Source organism: Meleagris gallopavo, chromosome 1, assembly GCF_905368555.1.
Source record: "Meleagris gallopavo chromosome 1, MGAL_WU_HG_1.1, whole genome shotgun sequence".
Lineage (NCBI taxonomy): Eukaryota > Metazoa > Chordata > Aves > Galliformes > Phasianidae > Meleagris > Meleagris gallopavo.
In genome coordinates, this window is record NC_139404.1 from 13,848,660 (window position 1) to 13,861,736 (window position 13,077).

At 43.6% G+C, this 13,077-nt stretch overlaps 1 protein-coding gene across 1 annotated transcript in view; it reads left to right on the forward strand.

The window, feature by feature from the left end:
- CDHR3 (cadherin related family member 3) overlaps positions 1-11,726 on the forward strand; it is a 31,785-nt gene extending 20,059 nt beyond the window's left edge. The window contains exons 14-19 of the mRNA XM_085217139.1: positions 1,614-1,858; positions 4,376-4,557; positions 6,073-6,086; positions 7,751-7,782; positions 8,447-8,495; positions 10,426-11,726. Of these exons, the coding sequence (XP_085073265.1) occupies positions 1,614-1,858; positions 4,376-4,557; positions 6,073-6,086; positions 7,751-7,782; positions 8,447-8,495; positions 10,426-10,739 (836 nt within the window). The 3' untranslated portion in view covers positions 10,740-11,726. The remainder of the gene's footprint in view (positions 1-1,613; positions 1,859-4,375; positions 4,558-6,072; positions 6,087-7,750; positions 7,783-8,446; positions 8,496-10,425) is intronic.
- Positions 11,727-13,077: the final 1,351 nt, after the last annotated feature.

The window sequence follows — 13,077 nt, forward strand, 5'->3', positions numbered from 1 at the left end:
GTGTCAGAGTGTGTGAACTGAAAACAGTGCAAAAATACTGATGGTTCAATTTGATTTGTAAATAAAAATCTAGCACAGTTTGTATGCTGCTTCTTATGGAGAGCTAATTGTGATCCTCAAGTTTCACGCATCATTATTTTGCTGCATTTGAAAAGAGATGACTCTATAAGTTCACTGCTACTATCTAGAATGATGCCCTTGTACATTTGGATTGCCTACCACATTAATTAATCCACAGTTAACTGTATTATTGACAAGGACTTCAGTAAAATGAGGGATATATCTTCATGGTTAAATTTCACTTGCAATTACAGTTGAGTAAATCTTGAGAAATGTAGATGATTTCTGTTACCCTGTGTAGCTTTCACTTAGATAATGGCACGTGGTTCAAAATAACTGAGAAAACCTGCATGCCCTAGTTCCATGCTGCATGCACTAAAATCCTGTTATTAGAAAGAATGATTGAACCTATTAATCAATTGCATCCATTTGAAGAAGAGTACGGATTGGTATCCAGCTTCACAATAAAAGAGAATAAACTCTCTTGGGTGAATTTATTTTGCTATTGCTGATTTTGTAGCTGAGGTTATTGACTCACACTGCTGAAAATTTAATTGTAGTTGCTGGCATGATTTTGGTCTGTGCCAAGAAGTACAGCCTCAGAGAAATCCTGGGCATTGCTGCAGAGCCTGAGACCTTGCCGGGTGCAGTGTGTAGGGGCCCTCTAGAGTGCAGGCCTTGAGGTTTGGTTATAGAGATGTGATCTATGCTGTGCAGTTGGTCTTTGAGCCAGAGAGCTATTCATGGCCTCATTAGTTGTTGCACAGTAGATGTGTCACCTCAACTCTGGAGATCTACAAGGCAAAATAAGCAGAACCAAGGTACTTCTGGTACTTTTCTATGGCTTTGATTTCTTTTGTCTCTGGTCAGTCCAAAGACTGCACAGTCACCAGCAGATCTCCAGTAACCTGAACAGAGAATTAAGAGATGAAAGGCCGGACACACCAATCTCCTTTCTCTGCCTCCTGCAGCAACTCACAGAGGGAGTGAAGCCTCGGTGGAAATTAGCCCCTCTGAGTCATAAGCTGTCATCAGGGGGAGCCAGTCAATGTCTATGTGGTATGCTCTGGCAGAGAAACAAGTAGTGGGAAGGGACTGGAGGGACCTATGAGATGCTGGTAGTGCCCATATGGCCAAGGGGCCATTGCAGAGCCACCTCAGTAGTGGGACTGCAACATACAAGGGTTCTCACCCAGACTGGGTGCTGCTGCTTCTGAGTGCACTCCAGGCTACAAGAAAAAATCATTCCGGTGAGGTGAGAGTCTCCTCTTATATCCTTGATGGCACTGAGGAGTTTTTACAGCCTTGTCTCAGCTGTGTCCTCATAGATAGTCTTATTCCATGATTTTGTGATGATTTCCTTATATGATTTTATATATTATCAAGAAGATCAAGGAGCCATATGACTACACGGGCATTAAGTGATCCATACAAGTTTGTCAATAGAAACCAATCTTTTAGTTTGCTCCATGTGTTTATTTTAATGTGGGATTTTTCTTCACTTTTTTTCCTTTTTTGATGATTGTTTGTTTGTTCATTACTGTGACTTGCAGGCAACGTGAACAATCATTTTACCTTTTCGCCAGTGGCTGGCTCCAACACATCTCAGCTGATTCTTGCATCTCCCTTTGACTATGAGAGTGGGCTTGATACAAAATGGATTTACAGACTGCGTGTCTATATAACAGACGACAATTTACTATCTGCCGAGAACAAGGCTACACACCTAGTTAAAACTGGAACAGTGACTTTAAGCATCAGAGTTATCCCAAACCCAACAACTGTCACTACCACAACGGTAAGTTAACTGAAAATTATGCCCTACTCTTCAATTCTTTCATGGGTTAATCTGCTGAAGACTGCTGAGACTTAATGGGTTAATCTGCTGAGACTGAAGAAAAGAGGGTAGATGTATGCAAAAGGAAAGCAAAAACCTACAGTGGGTCCAACTTTAGGATGCACTGAGCTTCGTGTTCTCACACTGAAGCCCATGTTCATTGATTTGCCTGGTGTCTTGGGGATTGGCTCCAGTTACACATTTGTAATGTGTTTTGTACTGTAGTCTCTAAAAAGAAAAAGAATAAAAAAAAAAAAGACCAGTCACTCTGCCATTACCATGTAACTGGGAAGTTAAAGATTTTGACAGCTTTGTTAATAAAGAAAGAGTAGGGGCTAACCTTTGCCTAGAACCTTACAATTACCTCATGCACTACTTTTTTTAAAAGATATTTTCTACTCCAGCATCCTTTACTTCTGTGTGCTTCTTTAGCAGTGGTATGCATTACTCTGTGCCTACCAAAGCCAAAATAGACAAAGACAATAATAACAAGAAATCCCTATCATTTACAAGGGACGCTTTTCCACCCAGAGGTCACCTTCAGGTAAAAGTTCAAGCTGCCTGTCAGGAACTGAAGCAGTTGCGCAGATCCTCTGTATGTTCTGAGTCCTCAGCATGTTTCAGATGGAGAACCAGGCAGGTGGGCTGGATGTCTCCCGAGCTCCTGGGCCCCATAATGATCCATGGCTGGTATTCTGGCCTTACACCCAGAGCAGCATCCCCATGATACAACCTGCTCCTTGGCACATCCATCCCAGGGAAGCTCTGGCTCACTGTTTTTGCTTCTTGGCTGATTTTCACCAGACTGGTGCAGGATATGAGCAGCTTTTGCTTTCCTCCTGCCTGCTGCAGCAGCGCAGTTGGAGGGACACAGACCAGTCTGTCCCCATCTTTGTGCTGATTACTGCTTTCATCCCTTGCCATGCCATCTCGCCACCATCCAGGATCCATCCATTTTGTGCCTGCCTGCAAATGCCATTATGAGAATATGAATGAGAATATGAAGTGTAAAAGAGCTATTCATTGTGAAACTGTCCAAATCTGACAGAATCAGAGGGTGCTCCAAGCAGCATGTACAAAATCTGGAAGCTTTGCTATGGAAATGCTTAAATTCAAATTTGTAGACTGATTAATAATCCCATTATTATCTATGCTCTGCTGGGAAGGAATAAATGGTTTCCTCACAGCCTTCTCCTCCCCATTACTTGATATGGAAACAACAAGTTAAGCTGAATAACAAAACTTCTGTGTTTCTTCTCCCATGCCTTACCACAACTGCAAACAGTCTAGCCCACATACCCACAACATTAAATCTGCCTCCCCAGAGATACCAGTCTTCCACTTAAAGGCTGTTTTCCAGAAGAGCACTTCCATTACAGCACCATCTCCCATCACCACTTGTTACCTGTGAGTCTGGTGATGGAAGGCTGGTAGCACAGTGATGAGAAACGCTATCACAAAGTCACTTGTGACTTCTATCCCAGTGAGGCTACAGTGGTGGTGGTTTGAGATTATTTGATAGTTTCTTTAAAAATTTGGTGTACTCAGCCCTGTTGGCTGACAACAGACACTGACGCCTCTTCATTTTAAACACTTCCTTTTAATAGTTACAGGTATTACCCAGTTCAGCCGTGTTCTATTTTTTGAAAGGTGTCCTTAGATGGAAAGCAAATAGATATCCCACTAAATTTCATACACAATGTGATTACAAATGTCTTACAGAAAATTTAATAAAAACTTCAGTAGATGATCAGAATGAATAGAACCACGCCATGTATTAACCCCGTAGAACAAACAAGCAATTTCTGATCTGTGTAGGGATAGTCTCATGGTGGGACCCCAATGAATGAGCTGTTAGCACCAAAAGAGATGCCAGCTCAGAGCTGTGTCTCCTGGTGCATGGAGGATGTGGGAGATCGCAGCTGCTCAGGAAATGTGATTTTCCCTTCTGGAGCAAGGAAAAGAAGAAGTTTCACTTATTTTTATACAATAACACAATTCCTCAGGATTCAGCTCCTTTTACAAAGGGGGCTGAATGATCACTGCAGTGAAGATGACCTAATTCCAGTTTCGCCTTAGGTAATGAGAAACCGTTATCTTGATAATGGCAGTATTCTCTGAACTTCCAAACCCTCTGACAGCATGCTCACAGCTTCTCAAGCAATCTGAGGCTTTCCAGCCCCACCATGGCATGCCTATTTTAATATAAGACACTGAAACACGATCTGGAAGCAGTGAAGTGGGTGGGCTCTGTTTCAGTGCCTGTGGTTACCCCTTGAGCTTATGGCCCATCTCGGTCTTCACAGAGAGGTATGTGGGCTGAATCACCACCTCCAGCAGATGCTATCTGCCTCTGCCGATCATGAGCAGAGCCCTGGGGCACCTTGGGCCAGGTGTCTGGGTGCAGAAGTTCAGCCAGAGGAACGGTGCCGTACAGGAATGCAGCACTGAGAAACGTTTCCTATCTTGTTTTAATAGCCTGGCTTTACAGTGGTGACGAAGAGGGAGAACCTCTACTTGGACTCGGCGTGGTACGTGCCATTTGTCATCACGCTGGGCAGCCTGCTGCTCCTGGGACTGCTGGGGTACCTGGGGGCCCTCCTGGCCAGGTGGCTCTGTGTCCGCTGCCCGTCTGCATCCCGAGCTGACGGCACACCTCTGTGAGTGAGAATCCTGGCTGTTTTGTAGCCATATGCCCTCTGCTGCAGTAAGTGCAATTGCTGGCTGCAGCAATATAAGACAATAGGATGACAAGATGAGAGGGAATGGCCTCAAGATGTACACGGAGGTTCAGGATGGATATAAGGAAACATTTCTTCTCAGAAAGAGTGGTGAGGCACTGGCACAGGCTGCACAGAGAGGTGGGGGAGTCACCATCCCTGGAGATGTTCAAGAACCATGTGGATGTGGCACTGAGGGATATTCAGTCAGTGAGCAATATTGGTGGTAGGTGGACAGTTAGACTAAGTGATCTTAGAGGTTTTTTCCAAATGTAATGATTTTATGACTTTATGATTCTAATATTTGGTTTTAAGAAATCAACCAAAAATGTTTATGGATTGTTTTTCATGGATTTGCTAATAGTTCACCAAATCATTAGCAGAAGGTCATAGTGGATTTAGCATTATGACCTCTAATGACAGCTAAGCTCATAAGGCACAACTGGAGTCTGTACCTGTCTGTGCTGAGCAAAAATACAGCCATACTCCATGCCCATCACAAGGGTGGGTACCCTACGTACTCCTCCCGCTCAGCTGTGTTACTCAGAGGCTCTTTCAAATGTTGGCGCTAATGCCAAATTCTCTGTTCTGGCAAAGCTTTTGCAGATTTCCTGCAGCGCTCCCTTGGCCTGTTGCAAGGCTCTGACCCATGGAGCTTCACAGCACCTCTGGGTGCTCTTTCTTGGCAAAAGCCACTGGGAACAGTTCTGGTTCTGAGTGGCAAGAGATGGCTGCTGGGAGCCAAGGTGCCTGCAAACTGGCATTGTCACAAACACAGAGATAAGAGCTCTTTCATGGGTTTGAAAAGGATTTATGTAAGTATTCTTGGGACTCGAGGTACATTTGGAAATGATAGAAAATGTAAAGAGGTAATATATGACGGTGATTATAATTCAAGTGATGTGTGCAAGAAGTTTAGCAACTTGTGATAAAAATGACAAATGAATCCAGGAGCATATAGCCTGGCCATTGTTATTATTTATTAATAGAGCTAGTGATTCATTGGGAGGCAGGCTTTCCCATTAAAAAGCAATTTTTATATTTTCAAATACGTTTACAGTCTTTCATATATTTAAAAAGTATTATCTGAGCACAGCAGATCAAAAAAATTGACCTTCCTCGAAGGATGGAACAAGATAAGAATGTCTGAACATGCATTTTTTCCAGATTATAAAAATCCATAATGCTATAATCAATAAGAGTGTATCTTTTCATTATCATTCCCTCTTGGAGAGGTGTCAGAGCAACACTCAGGGTTGTTTTCCTGTTTGGGAACAGTGTTAAATGGAGCAGGCATTCAGTGAAAACAAAAACATAAACAAAACCAATCGAGCATATCCCAGAAGTCAAGGAAACACATCCTTCTTGCCAAGTGGAAGAGAATGAAGCATGATACTTTTATACAGGGAAATTAAGACATTTGTTAACAATATCTCTCACTCTTCTTCATTGCAGGATAAATGCTCCAGGTGTGTACTTCTTTATTTTGATACCTCTCAACAACACCAAGTTTACTATTCTGTGTAAAATTTGTAAACCCATTTCTAGACAAATACATTTGCTCCAGTACAGAAATACTCAGATCAAACACCCTGGCTGATGATGGGATGCCAGCCTAAGTGATATCATTGTCCTTGCAGTATTCATGTCTATTAATTATTAGGCAAAAGCCAAATTCAGAGTAGTCTAGTTTTCTGGCATGGATAGAAGAATGACTGTATTTTTTATGTGTTAATTCTTAAAAAAATGATTCCTTCCCTCATCAGCAACTGCCTTCCCCATTCTCCAATGCCTTTCATTTCATCCTGGCACCATTAGATATACCTGAAGATTTATTTTCAAGTATTGGTGCCTTTGCAGGGGTCTGTATCACTTAGCAGGGGTACAGGTTACACATACAAAAAGAAGTGTTTTTTAAATAGGTGCTTTTAAGCATGTTTTTTCTTATTAGACCCATTAGCTTTCCCCTAACAAGCATGATTTGTATCATCTCATTAAGAATCCACTTTTATAACTCCCTCTACTCAATAGTTTCGCCCAGCTTGAAAAAAACATGACTAACACAGCCCAACAAAGCTAGCTGTTCTCTTGGCTTCCCAATTTGAGGCATTTCAGCATTGGCCAGATTCCAAAAAAGCAATGCTTCGTGTTTTCTGAAAACACTGGTTCCCAGGGGCGGGCAGAAAGGCCCGAAGGCTGGTTAGAATAGATTTCCTATCAACACAATGCCTCAGCACTGCACACCCAGCTGCAAAAGCCAGTGTTGCCAGCAAGCAGTTCTCCAAAGGATGGACATTAAGCAAACTGGTGAGACAAAATCACAGCAACTAGTTGGGTATCATCCACAATGCCGTGCTGCTGAGACACCACTACATTTGTTTGCAAGTGGGATGAGTTAACAGCATGGTGAATTCACATGTAACCAAACCGTTCTTCAGTCTGAATTTGACTTGACTGGATCTGCAGCACTCCCTGGTTTGTCTCCAGATGTTTGAATGCACAAGCTTTGCAGGTACAAACACTCATGGAAAAAAAAAAAAACACCAAACACAATAATCTGCATTTGTGGTTCAAATATCCCCTGGAGGGTGATTTGCTTGCTGGTAGACAGCTAGTCCAAGCTCCTACAACACCTGAGTCCTCAAAATATGCCTTGAAGGGGCAGTATGTGGTGCACAGACCCATGATGGCTGGGCCAGGTGGGGTGAACTCACCCCAAAGAAATCCCCAGTTGTGGTGGTGTGGAATGGCATAGATGAAAAGAATTATTCACGGAACAAAGACATGAATAAGCTTTAATAATGAACATATTTGAATTTCTGTATCTATTCATATTATTTAGGAAGGAAATTTTACTTAAGAAACCATTGTTATTTATTCATTATTGAAGGAATAAGACTTTTCAATGTATGCACTTTGGTTAGTTATTGGCAGTGGTTGATCCTCACTCCAAAACACTCTGAAGGTGTTCGCTTTTCAAATAGCGTTAGGGATCATCCTGTGAAAAGCAATAAGGCCCTTTTGAGCAAGTTGAGAAGTTAGGAACAAAAAAAAAATCTCTGTTTAGTGGGGGATGAAAACGTAATATCTGATTACATCTGATTCTTTGCTATGTGCATTTATTTTTCTGTAGAAAAGAAGAAACCTAAGAAAGAAGTGGCTTTGGTGAGTACTGCTATCCTCAGAACAAAACAGAACAAAGGTTTTATTCTGAGCCCTATCATGCAATATGACCATCTTTTTATGGAGGATGACCCTTTTCAAAAAGAATGCTGAGATGCTAAGGGAGGAAAAAGAACTGTCCCTAAATGCAAAGTAGGGTAGTGTTGCAGCTGATCTCCTCATCTAGAAGCAACCCTACATGTGGTGATGCTCACCTACATCATGGTCCCTTTGCTTCCAAGTGCCAGATTCTGCAGCCTCTCTGGTACTATTTTGCGACAAAAATACTGCAGTGACTTTCTTTGATCCCAGATAGCTGTAATGGTATAAAGATTGCAATGTCCTCCCACTATGCACTCTCCCTTCCCAGGTTCTTTGCAGAGAGAATTCCCAACCTTTCCCTGGGTGGAGGTGACCCTCTTGTGGTTGCACACGTGGAGGTATGGTGTATGTCAGACTTTTATAATTCTCCTTTGAACATCTAGTAGCAACACCTTTCACCACAAATGGCTTTTGTTGCCAGTTTTGATTAAACTCAGCCTACAGGAATGCGACATACAGGCCATAGAAATCCACCTCCATCCATGTGGGTCAACATTTCCAAGTCATTGCTTTCCTTGCTTACCTAATTCACAGGATTCATTTAACAATTTGTCTCTCTTCACAGGAAATGATAAAACTCAACACTGTCTTTGACGGAGAAGCCAGAGACCCAGGTAATAAAAAGCAATTAACAGTGAATATGAACGTTTGGCCAGAAAGAAACTGGATGAATTGATTTAAATACAGTTCGACATTTGCTTTTCATACTTCAAGTTTGCTGTTTCCAAGGAGAGCGGGAGCTCTATCTTACAGACAGTGAAAAGCAGGAGAGTGCCCTACTAACAATTCTAATGGAGGAATATTCCCACTTCCAATGGCCAGATTATTCACTGCTCACCCACATATATGGATCTGGTGCAGGAGGTAGGAAGAGAGGAGGAATCAGCTATTGTCCCCTGCCCTGGTTGCTGTCACAGTTCCATGGTTTTGACCTCTCCTTGTCTGAGAAATGGCCACAGGTTGATGGAACTGCAGGTATACGGGTTCTGCATTCCAAACTGCTCCCTGGTTGCATGGGTGAGCTGATTGCTCCTGCACAAACCTCCTCCAGAGAGCAACAGGTATTGCTGCCATTTCTCTGAGTCTTGAGCATTGCTGGTTGGGGAGGACAAGGAAGAGCATTTGCTTTTAGATAAACTGTGGCAGCTGAGGGCCCCAGCATGGAGAAGGGTGGCTGGTGAAATGGGGCACACTCAGTCAAAATATGCCTTCAACAAACACATCTGAAAATAGGCTCAAAACAATAGGTCTCAAATTATTCTGAAAAGAGGCGGGTTTATTCTGAGCCTTGGATTAATCTGTCCAAATTTCCACCCAAGTGTCTGTACTTGTGTTTCTTATTAGCTGGCTCCAGGCTCTCTGAGGCTGTGAGCTAATAGGAAACACTAGGCAAAGGGACTTGGGTGAACAAACGGGGCCCTACTGTGCAATTAAGGCTATCCAGAGAGCTGCTTGAGGCTGGTTTAGCTGGCCTCAAGCCCACCTGCTATTTATAAAGAGGAGCGGGAGGGATGAGCTCTGAAGTCCCCTTTGTAACTGGATTTGTTCAACACTAAACATTGATGTTCTCCAGCCTGCTGATTGCCAGTGTTGTGGCAGGCAGCTGGTGGTTCCCTTCCTCACAAAACTGATCACACCACATTTTTGGCTATCTGAGCCCCCCCCAGCAATAGCACTTGAGTCATGCCTCACACAAGCACTACAGTATAACATGGCTTTGTAGTTCCAGCAGAGAAATGAGGCCTCCCTTCTCCTCCCCTCTCCTCTCCGTGGCTCATTCCAGACCTTAGAGGATCAAGTGTTGGCAGTTCAGAGATGAGATTTGATAATTCCCAGCATATCAGCTGTTGAATTTGATTACGAGGGCCAGTCAGGAGCTGCTGCCTGGTCTGGGCTGCTGTAACATGTCTGTCCTGTAAGCACTCAGGAAACACCCTGTGAAGAGATCCAGTTTCATCTTTAATTGCTCGAGTTGTGTTAATGTGTCAGAAACCATTAATTCTGATACAAACTGTAACATGCAGTAACACATAGCCACTATTTCCTTCCAGGCCTTAATAGTCCCTTGTTTGTCTCATATTAATAATGTTTAATTAAAAGCAGTACCACTAAAGCTCCTGATTCTCTACCTGTTTAGCAAGAGACAGTAAATTAGACTAGGGTGATATGATCACATGGGACAGATGGCAGTTTTTCCACCTATCTCTGAGCAGTAAATGAACTGAAAGAGCAGAGACTTACGTTTGGTGTCCAAGCAGAAATTGTTCACAAAATCTGAAAAGGGCAAAAAAATTTGTAGCCAGTTTTTATACAGATGCAGAAGCATCTCGTTTGGGCAGTGACCACAACTGGTACTTGCCCAGGAAGGTGGGCATATTTGCTTGAAGAAGTGAAGCTTTCCCTCTTGGCTCTGTTCCCAAACAGAGTTTCCAACAGGTTTCCAGGTATTTCACATTTTCTTTTTTAGCCCCATCACGAGATCTGTCTCATCTTAACCTGCTAAAGTAGGCATGATTTAATTCCTTGTCTTCTCTTCTTTGCAAGTCACTGGCAAAATGTATGAATTCAATACCCAGTCAGGGGCCCGGAGGTGGAAGAAGAGCAGTGAGCCCCTCCAGCCCACTGCAGCCATGCAGGTAAGGTCAAGTGCCATAGGGAATGGTGGCCAAGAGACAGACAGAGCAGAGGTGCCAAGCAAAAAAGAGACTTCAGAGAAAAGGAAAGAGCCAAGAGAAGCTGCCAGGCCCTCGGCTGGGCCATCCCAAGTACCAGGCCAGGATGGGCTGGAGGTACCGAAACAGAAAGAGGAGCCTGAGGACAGGGAGTTACCCTCAGCAGCCCAACAGCGCAGACACTGACTCTTCTCCCTGAATGAATGCTGCCTTTGGTTACACCAGGCCTAAAGCTTTCTTCCTCTCTCAGCTGCAGAACATCAGGCGGCCTCTGCTGTGGACCCAAGGGCAGGATGAAGTTGGACTTAATATTGACATGTGTGGGTAAGACTGGGAGAGAAGGGATGAAAAGTAACAGGACAGTGACTGTGATCTGGGAGAATGCAGCCCCTGCTTTTCCATGTGCAAAGACAGTCCCTGCAGGCAGCAGAGGCTGTTTACTGAGAAAGGGAGGATGTGGAAGAGTGAGAAAAAGAACCTAAAGCATCATAATGGACAGAAGCATCTGCTGCCCCCTGGGCTGTAGCTCCTGGCGGCTTCCTTCTGGGAGAGCTCCTTGCCCCCAGACCAACATGGCCATGTCCCCAGATCACTTTCAGGGTGGGCAACATGCACATGAACACAGAGAATGGGGCCAGGAGTGCAGCTGTGTGGAGAGCCGAGCGTGAGGTTGGCTTCCTTCTCCTGTCTCTGCTAAGTCTGAAAAGCAGAACGGGTGAAAAGCAGATTAGAGTTGAAAAGTTTGCTAGTGTCAGCTAGAAATATTTTCGTTCAGTGTTTTATTTCATCCTTCCCTCTCATCCAAACTTGCCATAGAAAAGAACATAGCTTGAAAGCAGTTTTGGATTGGGGACAACCCACATCTTGTCATGGCAACTAAGGGCCTTATGTCAATATTTTCAGCTTATTTCTCTTTTGTACCATGAGCAGCATTCAATATCTTCACCTTTGGTATTTCCTTTGGCACATTCAGTGTTTTACAGAATCAAATGGAGCACACTTAAAAGAATAATTACAGTAAACACATGTGGTGAAATAATCTTTTCCAAGTGTGAGCGTGTATAATGTAAAGTGCTGTCAAGGAACCTGATATAAAACAAGCAAACCCTGCAAGATTTCCGAAAATTATTTTAATCGGAAGAAAATTAATTATAAATGATTACTTAATTCTCAGTGGCTTATATTCTTTTCTTTCCTGATGAGAAAAAGGTGGTGGTTTTTTTTTTTTTTTTTTTTTTTTTTTTTTTTTTTTTTATTGCATCAAAGGACAAATCTCAGCTTGGTGGCAACAGAAAACCCTTGGTCTAGGTTCAGGGGGGACAGTAAGATCCTGCCACACACACTGGTTTTGTTGTATGAGGGAGGACGTGGCCAGGACGTAATGCCACTGAGGATCCCACACATTACACAGCCACTCCTCACAGTGCTGCAGCCTTTTGCTGCACTCCAAAGGAGTGATTTGGCTCAGGAGCAGCTTTCCTTACAAACACCAAACATCTGGAGTCAAATGACATTTCATTGAGCAATCAGAAACTCAGCATGTCATGGACATGAAGATAGAGATAGGAAAGAGTGATTTATGGTCTCTGAATGTATTATCAGTTCCTGTGGCTGTGGTGGTTGTTATAGTGTTGTTTGCCCCTCCAGCACCAACAGGGCTGGTTGGAGCTCCAGCTGCCATTGTTCCCATTCATTGCTGTAAATACGCTACGTGCAATCTGTGTAGGTGGTTTTCCAGTCACTTAGAGAAGTCCTATGGTAACTGATAGTGCTGTTGTAACTCCAATCGCTTTGTCATTGTGACACAAAGAGTGTCCCAAAGACACACCCAGCACCTCCAAATATTGTATCTTCATTATCCATGGAAGTTAAACGAACTGTTTTCATCATTTTCTTAAACCTATTTTCCTGGGCATTTCTCCGGGGCAGCCATTCTGCTTCCTCCATTCTTCTCATTCTACTTTTGCGATTAAGAGATAATTACCCCCTATTGAAGAGGAGGCAGAAAGAGACTGCAGTTTCAGCCAGAAAACCTGGAAAGAGGTGGATAAAAACTCATCTTTGGCTACTGCTGTTTCTGCTGCTGAGCTACACAAAATTCCTTCCTTCCTTCTCAGGAAAAAAAGCCAACAATGGCAAAACATGTTATCACAGCACACTGTGAACATCCATCTAAGCAAACTCATTGTCACAGCCAATGCTGTTGGTGCTGCGGCCCCCCACAGCTGGCCAACAGCTGGAGGAAAGACACTACCCCAGCACTGGAAGCCTCAGAACAGCTGATGGCTCTACAAAGAGGTACTGCTGATGCCCAAGCTCTGCCCGGCCTCAGAGCTAATACTGCTCAGGGTGGGTGAACTTCCTGGTGCAGCCAGCCCTTCTGGGGGCAGTGCCCACAAAATAAGCCATTGTACAACTCGATGCCACTTGCTGCATGGGGAAACCAGCATGCTGAACCTAAGGCACAGCTACATGCTTCCTGACCCACTCTGGTGGTGTGATGCTCATCTCCAGCTCCATCTAA